Below are 18,322 nucleotides of genomic sequence, written 5' to 3' on the forward strand. Positions count from 1 at the left end.
AGGAGAGGGAGGCGCAAAAAAAAGTTTATATGAAAGATCCACTCTATTTTTTGACAAGGAATTGCTCCCTGAATTTTTTCGCAACTATTCATATACACCCTGTATAGTATTATATTGTTTATTATTTTAAAACTTGATATGACTAACATATTGCCACAGGCGCATTAGTACCTAGATACGGCTCTGGCGACAATTCGATCTTTAGCTGATGAGTGATTACGAGAACAAGGCCAAGCCTGTAACAGTCCGAACGGTTTACCGCCCGATAAGGTCTTTTCGAATGCAGCATTATCGACCCGATCTTGTGTTACCTCTGGCGGTAGAGCATCGCCAGCAACGATTGCAGTGGTGCAGAGAACATTAACATAGGAATGTGGAAAGGCATCAGGTCGTGTTTTCTGATGAATTTCGATTCTCCTTGGGTGTACATGATGGCCGAAAAAGGGTTAGACGATGTCGGGGAGAAAGAGGTGAACCTCAGTTTGATGTTGAGCGTCATGTACATTGGACAGTAGGCGTTATGGTATGGGGTGCTAATGCACATGCAAGTAGGTCACCTTTAGTCTTTGTTCGAGGTAACATGACAGCGCTGCGTTACCTTCAAGAAATAGTTGAGCTATATGTTCAATCATTTACTCCCTGCTATACTATCTATGTTTTACCGAAAAAGATTTTAAATTTAACCAGCTCCATCTGGGTGGGCCAAAACTGCTTTTTTGTGTTATGCTAACCATATTTCTATTACAGATTCAAACGTTTCGATAACAAATTTATAAGGCCACTTCTTCTGAGGAATCATCAAGGAGCTGAACCGAAAATTTTGGAAACTTATTCCAAATTGGCTATGAGAGATGCAATGGACTATATGCGTAGAAATGCATCAACCATTGGCAATATCTCTGGAACTGAAAGCATGTCTGCAATATTCAAGAATTATACTGCAAACAATCTCAACGGAAGGTAAATTTCACACATTGTAGTTGCTTCAAATTTCGATGAATTCACTGTGTTCTGTGTTTTCAAGAGCATCTAAAGATACCGTGGATTTAAATTTTAAATATCGTTACTTCAACTTGAGTAAGATATCAAGAAATCCAAGAAAAGTGATTTCCTTCTTTGCTTGACAATATAAATGTTGAGATGAGGATTTGGCATCGAAAATATCATATCTAACAAAATCGAATTAATTATAATAAATTTCATGCTTGTAGTATGTCATAATATTTTCACTTTGATTCTTTGATTTCAACTATTCTATTCGATTCTAGGAAGTTTGGAAGATCAACGCGGCGCGGCATATAAACACATAATCTCTTTTTCATTTTATAGACTTCTCAGAATTTGCAATGATCCATAAATCTTTGAGAATATATGTAGAAATGATAATAATGAATCAAATATTGAAAATATTTTTGAATGTTAACGCTGCAGTTGCATATTAAATCAAATAGAATTTCATCGACACTGCTATTTCTCAGACAATAAATTTTCTTACAATTCGTCGAATTTTGAAGATCTGTAAATACAGGTTTTCAAAATTCGAATTCAAACATCCCAACGACTGAGTTGTAAGAAAATTTATTGTCTGAAAAGTAGCAGTGTCGATGAAATTCTATTTGATTCAATATGCAACTGCAGCGTTAACATTCAAAAATATTTTCGATATTTCATTCATTATTATCATTTCTATATTCTCAGAAGATTTCTGGATCATTGCAAATTCTGAGAATTTTATAAAATGAAAAATTTCCTTCAATCATATCGAGCTTATTCATGATTTATTTCTTCCAGTACTAGCTTCAGCCAACTAGATTCGAGTACGTGGAATATTGATATGCAAGAATTAGAATATAATCCATCCAAAAAGGATTTGACGGATGCAAGAATCCATCACTTATTGGCTGAAGAGTTAGTGAAGCCTTATAGAAGGGTTCGTATAATTCACATTAATGCACAATCTGAATCACTGCTAAGGAGAAGGAAACAGTTTTATAGACTGCATGGATCAATACAATGGTTTTTGAATTCCATCAAAAACTGGATTATATGATATAATAAAATTTCATATTCATCTTAGTAATCTTCATGTCCACAAAATTTTATATTATTTCACATATTTTTATACATACACTTTATACATTGCTCAGAATGCATTTATCATTTTATAAACAAAAAGTTAATTCAACCAATGCAAAAAAGACCTGGAAATCTTACAGAAATTCAAAATTACAAAAGTTTCATTCACATCTAATGCACAACAAAAAGTATCAGCTTTTTCAACTGATTTTACAAGGCTATATAATAACCAAAGAACAAACTTGCTCATATTCCCATCTTATAGTAGCTTAGTACAACATTATTATGCATTCTCAAATCTTAAAGACAGCTTGATTTATAAATATCATAACTGATTCCATATCAAATATCACAAATCATATTATGCTATAGTAGCAGTAGTCGCTTAAAATTTTTTTCTTATTCTTCGATCATCAGATTGTCGCCATTCATATTCATTTTCACAAATGATACATCATTACTACTAATTGGTCCAGGTATTGTTGCAGCATCGAAGACTAAGCTATAGCAGACATGCAGTAAATGATAGAGATTTGTCGACACAAGTCAATTATAAAATGCATTACAATATGAGGAGGATGGTGGCAGACAGGAAACACCATCATAGTAAACGTCATAGCAAAAAATTGCATAAGGTAACCAAATTTGGAATGAACTATTAAGGTCGATTCACCCACATCACGCCACAATTCACCTATTCTGAATCAAATCACAAATGAAAATTATCCAATTGATTCTTTTTCTATATTGGAAATCCATTGCCCGTTAACAAAAAAATCATCATTATTTGATGTTTTAGTGTTTTTTAAACATTTCTGAACATCCTACCAATATAGTATCATACATCATTTTGAAGGGAAAAAAATAACGAATTCAACGAAGTAATGATATATAGGGTGAACGCATTAATTGCGTTCGATGACGATCGCCAGTTTCAGTCGGTTTCAAAAACTCATAATACACTTCACCGAGCTGGTCCCACCAAATGATCTTGGAACCGTGAATATTGGATTTGGCCGTTGACGTGGAAGCATGGCCGAGATATCCCCATGATTTTATGCGCTTGGGATTATCGTTATGAACCTATTTTTCGTCTCCAGTCACAATGCGATGCAGAAATCCCTTTTCTGTCTTTGCCTTGCGAGCAGCTGTTCACAAGCAAACAAACGCCGTTCAACATCTCTCAGCTTCAACTCGTACGGCATTCAATTTCCTAGTTTCTGAATCATTTCCATGAATTCCAGGCATTTTGAAACGGCTTGTTGTGTTACTCACAATGATTCTGTCAATTCTTGTTGCGTTTGGCACGAGTATTGATCAAGTAATGCTCCAATTTTTCATTTTCGAAAACCTTCTCTTTTCCACGCTGGTCTTCTCTCTCTTGTCACGTTTTTTCACTAATTGCGGCCTCACCATAGGTATTTGAGAGCATTCGATGAACCTCAACCGCAGATTTCTTCATATTAAAGCAGAAAATTAAAATCTCACGTTTACACGTTTAATCGAGAATAACTTTATGATGCAGACACAAATCGACTAATATTTCGATGGCGTTATGTTTATAAATACCTTTGCTTATTGTATGACACCTACGATCTATTTATTTCGACTACCACTTACCGCTACAGCCATCTATTGCAAAATGCAAAGTTGTACACCCAATATATTTACATTGAGCTCTGGTAAGCTTTATGAATGAATAATTTTTGTGTCCCTGACGTATTCCATATTTTCAAATTCACAAACGAATGTTGAAAATCATTATGTTATGGTATTTTTTGATTATCGCCTCATGACCATTGCGGAGGAGAGGAAATATAATATGAGATACTGCAATTGATAAATTCTGATGTTCTGTATTATATTTTAGGAAGGTAAACACAATCATGTTAGTTTTCCGGAATTTCAACAAAATGGAACGGCCAAGCAGTTTTCCCATGGTGAGTAGTACAATATTCTGCCTAATTGCTCGATCGGTGAAAATGTTATATGTAAGAATATGGACTCAATATTGTCCAAAATTTTACTTGATGATGACATCGTTGAATCAATGACATTGAGCTTATCCTAAATTTTGGAAGGTTAAGTATAAAGAAACCGATAAGTTAGTAAAACTTTGATGAGAATAGAAATCGTATAATTTTTCATACTTAATACAAATCGGATGACTCAATTTATTTTTCACTATAAAATACTTCAGATTACGTAAATTATTATTATTATTACAAAATGGATAAGAGAGGAGGCATACAAGCCTATAACTTTCAGGAAAAAATACAGAAAAATTTACATAACACCAATACCCTAAAATAATAATAAAAAAATTCTTACTTCTTGAAAAGAAGTTCAACAATACATTTCTAGAACAAAATGAGTAGTCCGCGTTTTATTGTATCTAGGTATGGCCAAATGAGTATCAATGAACACGAGTTCCTCAAAGTTCGAGTTAATCATTACCTATATTTTGAATGAACCCTTATTACCTACAGTTTAAGACTGAAGTCAGTTTTAAAAGTAAAAAAAATTTGCGAAATATGACTCGAGCTTCAAATAGCAAAACGTCTTTTTCTGATTTGAAACCTCTAAATTTGCACTTTCAGAGATGTTTGAAAAGTGGAGGAGAACAATTTAAACTAACCGAGTAATTCTGTTTTTATATTTGTTGATCTGTACTTAGAGGTAATAATGAATTGTTATAGTATAAGAATCAGAAAAAAAAATTAAATAATTATTTGCAAACCCATGTTTATTGAAATTTCATTTTGTGTCGCTGAAAGATTTTTATTTCAACATATCATTAATTTAGAGAAAGATGTCGTCATACTAAATATCAATCAATCATTACTCATCATTTGCTCTAAATCTAAATCAATATTCAGAAATTCTTGTTTTCTAACATCAAATTATAACAATTTTTGTGTACCACACAAACATTGGTATTTAGTGTTATTTTTACATTATATCTCAAATCTCATTGATATTTAATTTAGGTAATAATTGAGGTATGGATCTTTCTCCATATGGACATCTCAATTTACCTAATCACCGAGAAATAAACTCAGAAATATTTTTTTCTGTTTTTATTTTGAACAGGAAATTCGAAAAATATGAGAAATACGATTTCTAATTTTGGTTGGGACGCTTTTATAAATTATTATTATTTATAACAATAATTACAGTGGAATGTTGATAAATTTGTGGTCCCTTTAAAAAAAAAATGATTACATAAAAAAATGGTTTTCTGAAATCAAAAAACTATTTTATTATCAACAACTTTTCGCATTTAGAATGGAATTAAAATACGACAGCTCTCTAATGTCGTGATATCAAAGCGATATTGTGCTCAAAGCGGTACGAACCATTTTTCTGAGTGTTTTCGTAGGAAATTCTAATACTTCCCTCATTTGTGAAAATGAATATTTCTCTTGATCAGATTACATAAACGACGTACTTCAAGAAGATAATGCGGATTCTAAGGTTGATAAAGAAGACTGGGATAGTCCTATAACTTTCACAGCAAAATCTTCACGTAAGTACTTCATACGAACATCACCCATCAATGAGGCTTTCCATCGCAACATCACAATATTCATCTCATCCTACGATTAGAATTCCATAAAATAGTATGTGAATACGAGAAAATATTGTCACCTCAAATTCTATTTCCGCTCGAAAAAAATAAAATTTATTTATTGTCCGACATTTTGACAATACCTATTTCCAGATGTACCTACTTCAGTTCGAAATATTAAATTTGCATGAATTGAGCGTTTATTATTCCGTCTTGATTTATTCGGAATTCTCATGGGAATTCATTATAAAACATGATGAAATTTAACAATTTTCACATAAAATAAAAATTGTGATATCATGAGGTTTACTAATACTGTAATGGGATAAGAGATCTTAAATTGGTTGAATATGCCATTGAAAGCAGCCTACTAACTTTTAAATTGTGTGAATTCATCATGACTTTTTTATCCCTTTTGTATTTTCAACAATATTCTCGTGTGCACTGGAATGATCATTCAGTTTTTCCTTTTTTGCCATGTGATCCATTCATTTTGAAGTTTTGCGTTTCACATGTATGTACTAAGAATACAATGTTGTATTAACGTTCAAAATCGTGTGTTGAAATTCATTAAATAAGTTGATTCCTATCGAAGATTTTCAATATATCCAACTCAATGAAATATTTTGAAAAAATAACGAAATGTTTTTTTCCACGGACACGAATAATAAAGTCAATAAAATTTCATAAAATAAAAAACATGATGAAATGAATTATTTTCAATTGTTGCCACAATCTGTTTATTTTTAGCCAGTACAGAAACTGACGCTAGTGGTAGTTTCACAAACCAGAAAATGCCACTGATGGGAACGAAAAATAAAAAATGTACGATATCAGAAGCAGTGCTCCCTTGGAAAAGAGAACGGCTTACACTTTTGAATGGTACGGTGTTCTGATAAATTGAGTTCAACTATTAGAGATGGTAGATTGAGTAGATGAATTAGCTTTAGAAGACATTTATTCGATTTCTGCTGCAATTTATGCCTCTCAGGTAGTTCGCTATTTATTGCATTGAACATAACACAACAGTCATATCGAATTAGAGAAGGATTTAGAGATGAATTATGAAATGAGTTGCGATACCTAATTTCGAAAAAATAAGTATTGACATTTATTTAATTAAAAGGACTTCACATCATTGTTATATGTTATTGATTGAAACAAAAAACAAGGTCATTGGGCACTTGGAAAATCTCAATTTACATTTGAGTAACTCCTTCGGTACTTTCTTCTGATATCACATTACTCCGATATACATCTGCAAATATTGATTCTGCAAAAAGTTGAATTATGACTTATAGCGAATTAAAATGAAACTGTAATGAAATATTGAAAACTTTTTAATGAAGACATTGAACCACATCCACGTAATAACTAGTGGGTATAGGATGGTAGGACTAGAAAAGTATTCTTAGAGTACTTTTTAATATAATCAAGCATCAGATTCCGCAAAATACTAATGAAAAATCGCTCTCAACTAAATCAACTGGAACTCAGCAAAAATATAGTATTCGATATGCTTGTCAAAAGTTTTAATGGGCACAATCTTCCATTCTCAACTCCTGACCCCCAAAGTACACTTTCCGTTAATGTTGATGCACAAAACTTTCGAATAGTCTTCAAAACATTTCCTTTCAATGCACACCCCTTACTCCAATCAAATCCTTTTTTCTGCAAAAGTGTTACGTCGTGACTCATATTTCGATTATATTATATTAGTTACCTTATAACAAAAACTGTCAAGAAAAAATGAATTGATGAGAAATGTCAGAAACACTTTTCAGATTAATTGAAACTGTTATGCATTAACACCAGAAAATGTAATTTGAGGGATTTAGGGGCTGAATTGGGGTGTGGTTGTTTTGTAACAAAAATTCTAATTTCATGCAAATGTGTATTTAATACACACCAGTCTGACGCTTGTGTTTTATCGGCAAAATTGAGTATTGATTATTACTAAGCTTTGAGTGGTTGACTCTAGATTACGGATGAAACTGGAAACAGTCTGTACCTAGCTTAGGGCCGGTATTATAAAGGATAACCGACGGTTCAACCATTGGTTCAACTAGCAAATTCCTTTCTAGAAATACGTAATTCGCTAGTTGATGCACGGTTCAACCGTTGGTCCTTTTATATTACCGATCCTTGCTGCTTGGTGGTTACTGCTTGGTGTCGATGTGCTGTTGCCAATGGCACAGTACCGAAAAGGGGGGTCTTGGGTAGAAAATAGAGGATTTTTCCCATCAAGTCTTTTGATCGGCATACTGAATAAAAACTTTTGGCAAAGTTTAAGCGAATTTAGCCGAGTGCCATTTTCCATTAGGATTCTTTAATGAGTCGGGTGTTCTAAAGTCGTTGTCTAGTGAGGAGATCTCAGAATCCTATTGAGCTAGAAAAAAGGTACAATAAATGTAGTGAAAACCGCAATCTAATAAATTCAACTGTTTCCAAGCTATAAGAGGAAATTGTAAATTGACGTGAAATGAAAATTTTTTTTTATTACATGAAAAAAAAACCATTTTACAGGCACTTTTTTCAGTATATATTGGTTGAATATGGTTGAAATTGATAATCATCATTAGTTATATTATATCAGATGAAATTGACAGCTTTTCCAAAATTCATTTGTGATTTGTCATGTGATATGAGGAACAATTGACTATTTTCAAAGTGACAAAAAAATGAGCATCATAATTTTTGGAGCATAAAGTGGAAAATTAGATATACCAAGTTTTTACTTCAAAATCTTATTCAAAATAAAATAAATTATAAAATAAAATTCCAAATTTTACAATTTAGAGAATATATTCCGTTAGTGATACTTAAATCTAGTCTTTAATCTTCAGAACGAAAATGTTCAAATAATTACAGTAGTGTATGGATAATCTGAACAGAAAGTTGGCAGGACCATAAAAATGGAATTTAAATATCTATGATCCGAATACGTTCGGATTATAGATTCATTTCAAACGCATTTTCATGAGAAAATGCTGTTATTATATAAAAATATGTTTTTGAAAGTAGATGAAACTTGTCACAATATCCATCTTCCTTTTAAAGAAACGTAAATTCTTCGAGTAGGATCACGATTAATGGGTTCTCAATTTCCTCTTTTTACAAAATTGTCATGAGTTCCTTGAGCAAATTTTTTCATGCTCATATCAACAATCTTTTGTCGAATTCTCCTTAGAGGAATCACTTCATGCGGTGACACTTCATTTTCTCCTGCCCATGGAAGACATGTAGTGAATGATTTGATTGTCTCTTTAGTTGACACTTTCTGAACAGGTTGATCTCGTCGTCAGAGCTTTGATTTTCCTCAGTGACATCAGCAATTGTCCCATCATCTTCCAAAAACTCTGTGTTCCAATTTTCTTCGTCTTCAGCTCGTGTCCATTATGAACTTTCTTCACTCTGAACTTTTTGTGTCATCTAAATAAATCAAGTACTTGATCTAATCATTCTCCTAATTCACTCAAATGAATCAAATCTTCTGGATTCCATTCTTCCGTTTGGATTGCAGAGTTCAGGTTGTTTGGATTATACATAACTTCTTCTTCTTTTAATAGGACCAGGTCCTGTTCAAATTTCTACATTTGACCCTCCTCTGGGATCGACCTGAGATACTGAACTCCAGCTCTTGTACCACCTCTTAAGTGGTCTGCCTACCATTCTGCGTATGTTCAGTCTCTGGGTTTTAGCCCAATTTGCCCATCTGTCTTTTGGCATTCTTTCTACGTGATCCAACCAGAATCTTTTTCGTGTCCTGATTCATCTCATCACATCCTATACACCTAATTCTTCTCTTATGTCATTACTCCTTATCGGTCCCTGAGTGTTACTCTCTTGATGGTTTGCAATATTTTCATCTTTGTGTTTCTCATTATTCTTTTTGTTGTTGATGTCTTAGCTCAGGATCCTGATGCATATGTGAGGAAAGGTCTCACGCACATTTTGTAGATTCTGGACTTGATCTGTGAACTCATCGCTCTATTCCTCCACCCTATATCTCTCAGATCGGCGCTGACTCTAGATGCTTTACATATCATTTTACCAATGGACTAGTTTAGTGATGTTGATAATACTATATTTGATACGATAGAATTAAAATATAGAGCAAAACTGATAAATCAGTGAAAAAATTTTGAAAATCCATCAATAAATGACTGAGAAATAGATTATTTAAATTTACGTATTTTAGCGCGGAACGTCTTTGGTCTCCGACTCGTCTGTGACGTCACGCCACTTGCCTGTGATCGCTACACCATAAATTACGTTTAAATACTTAGCCACGCCAAGGCTCTCGCGCCGTTTGTAGTTGTACAGTGCAGTTTTAACTCGAGTTTTGTTTTTATGTCACCATAATGGAAGAAGGCTTCGTGAAAGGACAAAGTTATTTTTACTCAATACAACTTAGTATTCTTATTATCAAAAATAGACAGCTAGTACTGATAGGTACTTACATCAAAATGATTTTCACACACATATGAAGTAGTTTTAGGTCCAATTAAGTCACGCCTCAGTAATTTGCACCACTTCCTTCTTCGATTCATGTCATTTGGTACATAAAAAAACAATTTATTGGGGTTTTTTAATTGTCGTGCTTGCACACATAGGCACAATATAATATTTGTAGGATTTTTTTTTATTTCAGCCATCGTGTAACGAACAAAACACGACACGAACGGCACAAGTGATTGTACACCAATGAATTCGTAAGCACTCTGCGAATACCAGTCGCCTCGTCTAAGTGACGTGACGTCACACACTAGACTATGAAATTATTCTTCAAAGCGCAACTTCAAAGTCCCATAACTTTTTCGTTTCTAGAGATATTTCAATGATTCTTCCACATTTTTGTTTCATTTTACTTAAATTTTTAGAATTAATCCAAAAAAATGAAAACTAGTCCATTGCGATCGTTTGGATTATGGGGTACTTCAGATTATCCATACATTACTGTGAATGACTGCTATTTATTCCGGTTGATATTTCTGAGATGTAGTGGCTATGGATGTAGGTAATACCTAATGAAAACCATTTATTGGAAAAAATAATACGACCAGTATTCCAAGAAATTCCCAAACCCAAAATTATTATCGAAACTCCATGTAAAAACATAAAATCGCACTCAGCAAAAATCATCCTATCGAAATACCAGTGAGTAGATTCCAACATAATCCAGCACCCATCACTTCGTAGAGCTCTAGTTTATGCATAGATCATTTGATGCTCTTCCCTCACTAATTCTTTCAGAACAAAATATTTTTATGTGTTTCTCCGTTTCAAGTTTCAGGTGATATCATGAATTCAAGCTCGGGAAAACGATCGTCACGAGGTTCCATTGATGGTAAGTTCTATTACCCGGAAATTTTAGAAACGTCTGCAAGATGATGAAGAGAAATAATGAAATATTTGAAGAGGGGTATGGAACGAAGTACTCGCAAATGAAGAAATTTCATTCAGATTCGGAGTGATGGAATATTGTCATGACTAATATACCTGCTTTGTTTTTTAAAACCTTTATCAAAAGGTGTGGGATGGACCAGATTGATCAACTTCTACAGGGTGGTTCAGATTTTAGTTCAATAATTTTGGCGTCGGATAGAATAACTCTTCTCATGAAAGAAGTCCATAAAACATTTATCCTAACATAATTTTGAGAGGGTGTTAAATTACATAAATTACTACTGAAAAAAATTGGTTCAAGAAACATATACAGAATGGGCTTCAGTTGATGGTGTTCTAGATACCGGAGAACGGAAGATACGATTTTATTTAAAATTTGATTTCTTGCATAGGAACCGCTGCTTTATCGATCTTAAATATTTTCACCGCTGAGGTGTCGCAGCTTATATCAAAAGTACTAACACCTTCAATATTTCAAATAGAACACCCTTATGTTATTACTTTTTCGGTTTACCGTAGCCTCTTGATTATTTATGTATTGACTTACTACCTACATATGCTCCATAGATCTCCAAAAAGCATTTGGCAGAATTAAACTTTAGGATGTTATCCATTTATTCTACATCAGACAGGTGCCCATCAACTGAGTAAAGGTCATTAAAAACAAATATAGGGACAATAAAATACAAGCTAGAATTGACGGACCACTGACGGGAAACAATTCCCGTAGACAATGGGATACGAAAGGCGACTAAGTCTACTCCTTTTTAATATAATTATGGACGAAATTATGAGGTGAGTACGCCGCTTGAAGAGATATAAAATGGGCAACAGTAATATCACAATTCTATGTTACGCCGATGATGCTGTGCTTGTTGCGGAAAATGAAGTATAATAATAATAATAATAATAATATTTATTTCCAGAATTGTATCTACAATTACAAAATGAAAACAAGTCAAAAATTCTTTACAAATGAAACTACTATACTTATGCTATATGTACATGACAAAAGTCTATAAATTCAAGTATTGAATATGGTTCACATTTTATTAACATTGCTAATAATTCTCTTTTGAAGAGTTTCAATTCCTTAATGGCTCTCATTCTTCTAGGTAGATGATTGAAGAGTTTCATACTCATATAAAAATTATTACGCTCCGTACTCGTTAGTTTGTGAATGGGTAATAGATAATCAATCATTCTCCTAGTATTATTCACATTTCTAAAATTCTGAAAATAAGAATTGTTCTTGAACAAAAATAATAAAATTTTATAGATATATAGACCAGGTGCAGTTAGTATATTATATCTTCTGAATATACCTCGACATGATTCCCTGTATTTCATGTGAAACATTATCCTCATAGCCATCTTCTGAGCGATGAACACGCGTTCAGCCTGGGTGCTCCCACCCCAGAAAATGATTCCATATGCCATAATCGATTGAAAATTTGCAAAATAAACAATCCTCAAGGTGTCTATATCTATTCTATTTCTAATGGCTCTTAGTGTATATATGATCGTATGCAGTCTCTTCGTCACTGATTCACAATGCAACCCCCAACCAAGATTGCTCTCAATAAATAAACCTAATAATTTAGTACAAGATCTTACTTGAACTATTCCATTGTCATATATCTCCAGAGATTGCTGTATCATTTTAACTGTCTCTGCCAAGTCTCTGAACATGGTCATTTCTTAATCCAAAACAAAAAGCTTGACGACATCTAAAATATCAAACTCGTTTTCGATGATCAAATAATACGGCAGGAGATAAAGTTTAAATGTTAAGGCATGGAGCTGTCTGGATATGGCGAAGTTGAGTCGGAAGTGAGACAACAAACAAACAAAGCACTGAAGGTGGCTGTGGCTTGAATCACACAATATGGAAAAATAAATATCCACATATTGAGACAAAGGCACGAATTTATAAAACTGTTCTAAGACGTATCATGACATACACAGCATAAACCCGGCCAGATACAGCAACAACCAGAAGGGTCATGGAGGTTGGAGGTATGAAGATCTTACGAAGAATCGCTAGAAAACATCAACGATTGGGTATCATGTATAAAGAATAAGTGGAATGAGCACATACATCGAATGGACCAACAAAGACTGGTAAAAGTAGCACATGATGAATTTACCTTTTGGGAGAACACCTTTAGGAAGACCACGAAAGATATGGTGTGATTATCTCACCGTCAATCAAGACTAGACAGAGGTTATGGAGAATGAACTGGCACTTGTGCCTATAATAGAGATGAAATAAAAAGAATAGGTACTTACTTGTTCCTATCTCTAGTGGAATCCTATAAAGCTGAAATTTCGGATATGGATCACCGTATATCATTTACGTGTAATAAAATACATCCCTAACCATATAGGGACTTTTTATCATTTTAGTATGTCTTGTTGAAGACTGCGATTTTAAAGAACCCTGAATGAATAGGGAAGTATTTCATCACAAGTGAGTGATACAAGGGATATTTGTAATTCATATTCGAAATTTACACTTTCTAGGATGTTATATACCGAAGTGATGAATGTTTAATTGATGCTGTTTTTTGAAAAAAGTAGTGAATCAATCAATTACTCGAAAACCGCTAGAAAGGGACCAAGAAGTTAATACATAAATAATCAACAGGCTAAGGCAAACCGAAAAAAGTAATAATATACAGGGTGTTCTATTTGAAATATCATTGTTAGTACTTTTTGATATAATTGGCAACACTTCAGCAGTGAAAATATCTCAGATCGATAGGGCAGTAGTTCCTACCCAAACATCCAAATTTTCGTAACTTCCGTGCTCCATAAAAGTCCAGGGTATCATCGATCGTGGCCCGCCCCGTATATTCGCAAAACAAATGTAAGAGTGAGAGAATTCAGTAAAATCGAAATAATAAACCTTGTGTTCAATTTTCGTCGCCTTTTTGATTATGTGACTCAATTGGGAAATCTTGAACTTATACTGAAACTGACGCAACAACCTTGGCGATAAACACTAATTTCTGTTAATATCGTCTTAATCAAAGAAACTGAGGATCATTTCAGTCACACAGACAATATTAATTTTCAAGAAGTTTAGAGAATCGTTCGTTTTATGAAATGAAAATTTAATTGATTATTGTAGGTAGGTTCATATAACAATGGATGTATATCATTTTCTTACAGGAGGTGATTTAATGCGTGTGACAACGCCTACTGCTACAGAGACGATGCTTCCATGGAAACGTGGCGAAGAGGAAAATTCAGCTCCTTTACAACAATGCGAGTTTCCCGCATGGGCATCCAATAAAGAGTATCTAGCCTATAACTCTCCATCTGCAACATTCTTAGGTGAGTTGTGTTTATTAAGAGGGGTTTATACCACGTGACTTTCTCGTGGTGCCAAGTTTTACCCTCCTCAGCGTTTTTGATATTCCAAAACATTTAAGGATGAGTGAAGCAAATTGAAACGTTCCTCTGATTTACCATCCTTTTTTACTACATGCAAGAATGCCAAATACGTTGTTACGTTTTCATTTTCATTTAGAGACACCGTTTTTTCAGCCTTTGACGAAACTTTATGTATAATTTTTATGTGAAAATTCATAAAAAATTCAATGTTTTGTCGGAAAGTTATATCATGCATATTTTTCAATAAAAAATCATTCTTATTCTTTTTTTTTTCCATTAAAAAAAAAATACATAATTACTTTCCGCAATGAAGTAGGTACTCTTCAAAATGAATAATAGTAAAAACTTTAAATAAATCGATGGTCCCTATCGTAAAATAAAGCGGACTCATATTTGAACTGATCGCTGAAACGGTGTGTTTGAAGAAAGCTGATGAGTTGTTTCAGTGGCTTAAGGATCAGTTTTCAAGAAAATAACACTCTTTCTGATAGCCAACGTTTTATCAACGTCATTAGGGCTGGATTATATCTCTCACATGATCTCTGAAGAGAGGTAATCTATAATTTCTAATATTTATTTCTATATCTATTTTCTTAGAAAATATAGGAGTCTCTCTCTGAAATTCACTTCACTCAATTTCTACTGCCGAATTTAAAGCTTCAAAAGAAATGATCGACTTAGAACAGGCCCAAGGCCAATTATAGGGAGGAGAAGAAATTAGATTTCACTTAATTACTTATTAACCACTTCTTCTCTTTGAGGAATGAAATCGCTAATTAACTTAGATGCGTTTTGTTTAGGCTGCTTGATGAGTTCAGCTTCAGTCAGTTCGGTCTCTTTGAGGTTTTTATGTTCATTGATCTTCGGGATCAGGGATAGAAAAAAAAACTAAAAGTCGATGTTTCGATAATTAAATTTAACATTTCATGAATTGTAATTAATTCTGAATTACGAATAATTGTTTCTCTATTTCTGTATCGTAATGAGTTCATTACAGTTCTAAAAAACAGTGCTGTAATGAACTCATTACACCATAGTTTTCAGATATATTTTTCATTTTGTGGTTGTCTATGCTGACTTCTAATCCTATCACATTTCAACAAACGTCAATAATTGTCAATATTATATAATTTGGGGATATAGAGAAATGATTTGCTACATATTCGCAAATTCTCATAATTGTGGTAGTGTTCAATGGATTTCATCAGACATAATTCACGAATTTAATGTGTAATTGTAAATTATGTCTAAATTCGAAACATACGATTCATATTCAAATTCCATAATCTGTCAATTTTCGTGACAGTCACACCAACTGCCAAGATACAATACAAAAGTCACTATGATATATAATCTGAATTTTTCATTGAATTTTGACAATTTTTGGCAAAACTGAAATAGAGAAAATATCGTCTAATACTCGTTGCAGAAGGCCATTCCAACACTCATGCGTTGGAAAACGAGCGACGAATTTCGCATTCGTGTTGGAATAGGAGCCCATTCTGCAACTTGTTTTAGAATATACTATTAAAATTCATGAGTTTTAGTTATCGAAACATCGACATTTAGTATCTTTCTGTTTTCCGGAAGTCACATACTACTCTGCCCAGTTAGAAATGCAATAAATATTGGTTGTAATTTGAAAATTGGAGTTGTCCAAGTTTATGATCTTTCATATACATCCTGTACGTTTTTGGTCCGAACCGGAAACAGGGTTATTATCTACGTATTGGTAGAATCAAAAATGAAAAGTTTTTTCCTGAAAAAAACTTTTCCAGCAGAAAGATTCAAAAATATTCAAAGGAAGCATTGAGTTTATATGCAAGTTATGTAATATTGCTGAAATTCTTATCAAATAAGCTATTTAATGATGCAATAATATACTGGGTGTGCCATTTGAAAAAAGAAAGTAGTAGTAGTACAACAGGAAGTTGTAGAGGTCTGAAAATATTTCATGGAGAAAGACCATTGTCTCAAAACCCAATATGCAAATTTCCAGAATAAAATTATGATTAGTTTTCAATAAACTTCTAATAGGCTATTGAGATGATTCACCCTGTATATATACAATATAATAACAAACAAAAAAAAGTTTTGTGGTTTTCAAGGGCATGAATAAACGAGCGCTCAAAAGCAATCACTTCAAGTCAGTACTTTTCTCTAATTTCTTTTACTTGTATTTTGTACTTGTTTTCACTTCTTAGTTTTATTAACTGACTTTGCGCCCCTATGATTTGGCGCCACGGCGAAATATCCGGTATGCCGCTCCTGGCGGCGGCCCTGGAAGAGTGTACCTATACCTAATGTCGTTCATTTTGTATGTTATATTCCTGTGGAGGTTCGTTCCCAATAAGACGTCACTCTTTCAGAGTGATTGAAGGGGTTTTTGTATTTTTTGTCAGGTTCAGTTCATGAGTGTAACATTGATTTATTTCGTAGGTGACGCAGGGTTCGCCGTCTTCGGTGCTCATTTCACCACGTTTAAACTTAGCATACCAATCAATGATAGTTGATCCTGGTACAGGCCACGGAAACTCTTCATCAATCCAAGATTTTGCTTCAACTGTATTTTTTCCCTTCAAAAAGCAATATTTCATCAGCAAACGAAATTCTTTTTTTTTCCATCTTTTTCCAAATAACAAAAGTAGCTACACTCACAACGCGATATCTCACAAACTAATAGTCGGACTGCTGTTGAATTTTGACACGTATCGTTTGAAGGTTGGTTCTGATTGAAAATTATATGGATTTAATACCAGCACCGCCATCTGTGCATCAGACCGGGGACTTTTCAATTTGCTTAATACTGAACACGAAATATTGACGTTATATGAAGAATTTTTTTAAACATCCAAATGTTTCTCAGGATGAGGGTTTATAAAAAATATTTAATCAATTTGTTACAGGAGGAATAGAAAATCACCGATCTTCTGTAATCGGATTGTTCAGGAGAGAAAGTATAGGATCTGAACACTTCAACAGTAGTAATGATTCCACCCCCAGGAAAGAAAGACGTGAATCATCAGGTACTTATAATACTGCGACCATGTTGGTTGACGACGGCAATCCAGACCCCTTAGGAGTAATCCAAAAAACTTTGTCTGCTAACACCATTCCACCGTTGCCACAGCCTCCTCAAACACCCGGACAACGGAGGCAAAACAGGAGAGGTTCTATGCTGGAGCTTACCGGGTGCGTTTATGATCAAAAAGATAGGTCAGATATTTATCTTTTATATTATATAATTTTATCTTTTATATCTTTCTTTCCACTTTTTCATTGGTATTGGTTGTATACTAGTATATATGTGGATCCAATTATTGTTCCCTGTAAATAATTGAGATGGTCAACCGGATGCTTGGAGACCTATTAGTTTCTTTTAGTGTCGAGGGCATGACAGTTTCAATTGATTTACAGGGAACGAATTGTTATTGTACATATAATGTAAAAAGGATGTGTAATTCTTCGGGGTGTCGAAGAATGTGTCATGTCGGTTGTAAAACTTAAGGGATTTACTGGGGTTGGGAAAGTTCGAGAACAAGACGGTTGTACCAGATGTGTTACATCTGTTTATCAGGTTCTAGTCCTTCTAGAATATTCGATTTCCAGGAATCCGCGAAGATCTTTGGGGGCGGTATGGCAAAAACTCTTATTGGACTAGGGGATGGTACCTTCCCCTAAGGGTGTGGTCAAACCGAGAGAAGGGAGGTCCATATTCGAGAGAGGTTAGTTCCAATCGACAGAGAGCACGGTTCAAATTAAACGGAAGACGGGTACAGACGGTACAGTTTAACTTAAGTCGAAGACGAGTCAAGTTCGGGCGGTCAACTTAAGACGTAAGACGAAAAGACGTTTCGCGGACTA

The 18,322-nt window shown here is 33.9% G+C and overlaps 1 protein-coding gene across 7 annotated transcripts in view; it reads left to right on the forward strand.

The window, feature by feature from the left end:
• The window catches only part of LOC123673017 (sodium/hydrogen exchanger 3), a 60,642-nt gene that overhangs the window by 36,660 nt on the left and 5,660 nt on the right, over positions 1 to 18,322 (forward strand). The window contains exons 7-15 of one of the 7 annotated variants that reach the window (XM_045607399.1): positions 748 to 960; positions 1,792 to 1,930; positions 2,565 to 2,711; positions 3,947 to 4,016; positions 5,510 to 5,605; positions 6,398 to 6,529; positions 10,938 to 10,997; positions 14,234 to 14,398; positions 17,365 to 17,674. In XM_045607399.1, the coding sequence (XP_045463355.1) occupies positions 748 to 960; positions 1,792 to 1,930; positions 2,565 to 2,711; positions 3,947 to 4,016; positions 5,510 to 5,605; positions 6,398 to 6,529; positions 10,938 to 10,997; positions 14,234 to 14,398; positions 17,365 to 17,674 (1,332 nt within the window). Of the gene's footprint in view, positions 1 to 747; positions 961 to 1,791; positions 1,931 to 2,552; positions 2,712 to 3,946; positions 4,017 to 5,509; positions 5,606 to 6,397; positions 6,530 to 10,937; positions 10,998 to 14,233; positions 14,399 to 17,364; positions 17,675 to 18,322 lie in introns of all 7 variants that reach the window. The other 6 variants (XM_045607401.1, XM_045607398.1, XM_045607400.1 and 3 more) reach the window with 6 other exon arrangements.

The sequence above is a fragment of the Harmonia axyridis genome, chromosome 2, assembly GCF_914767665.1.
Source record: "Harmonia axyridis chromosome 2, icHarAxyr1.1, whole genome shotgun sequence".
In the NCBI taxonomy this organism is placed as follows: Eukaryota; Metazoa; Arthropoda; class Insecta; order Coleoptera; family Coccinellidae; genus Harmonia; species Harmonia axyridis.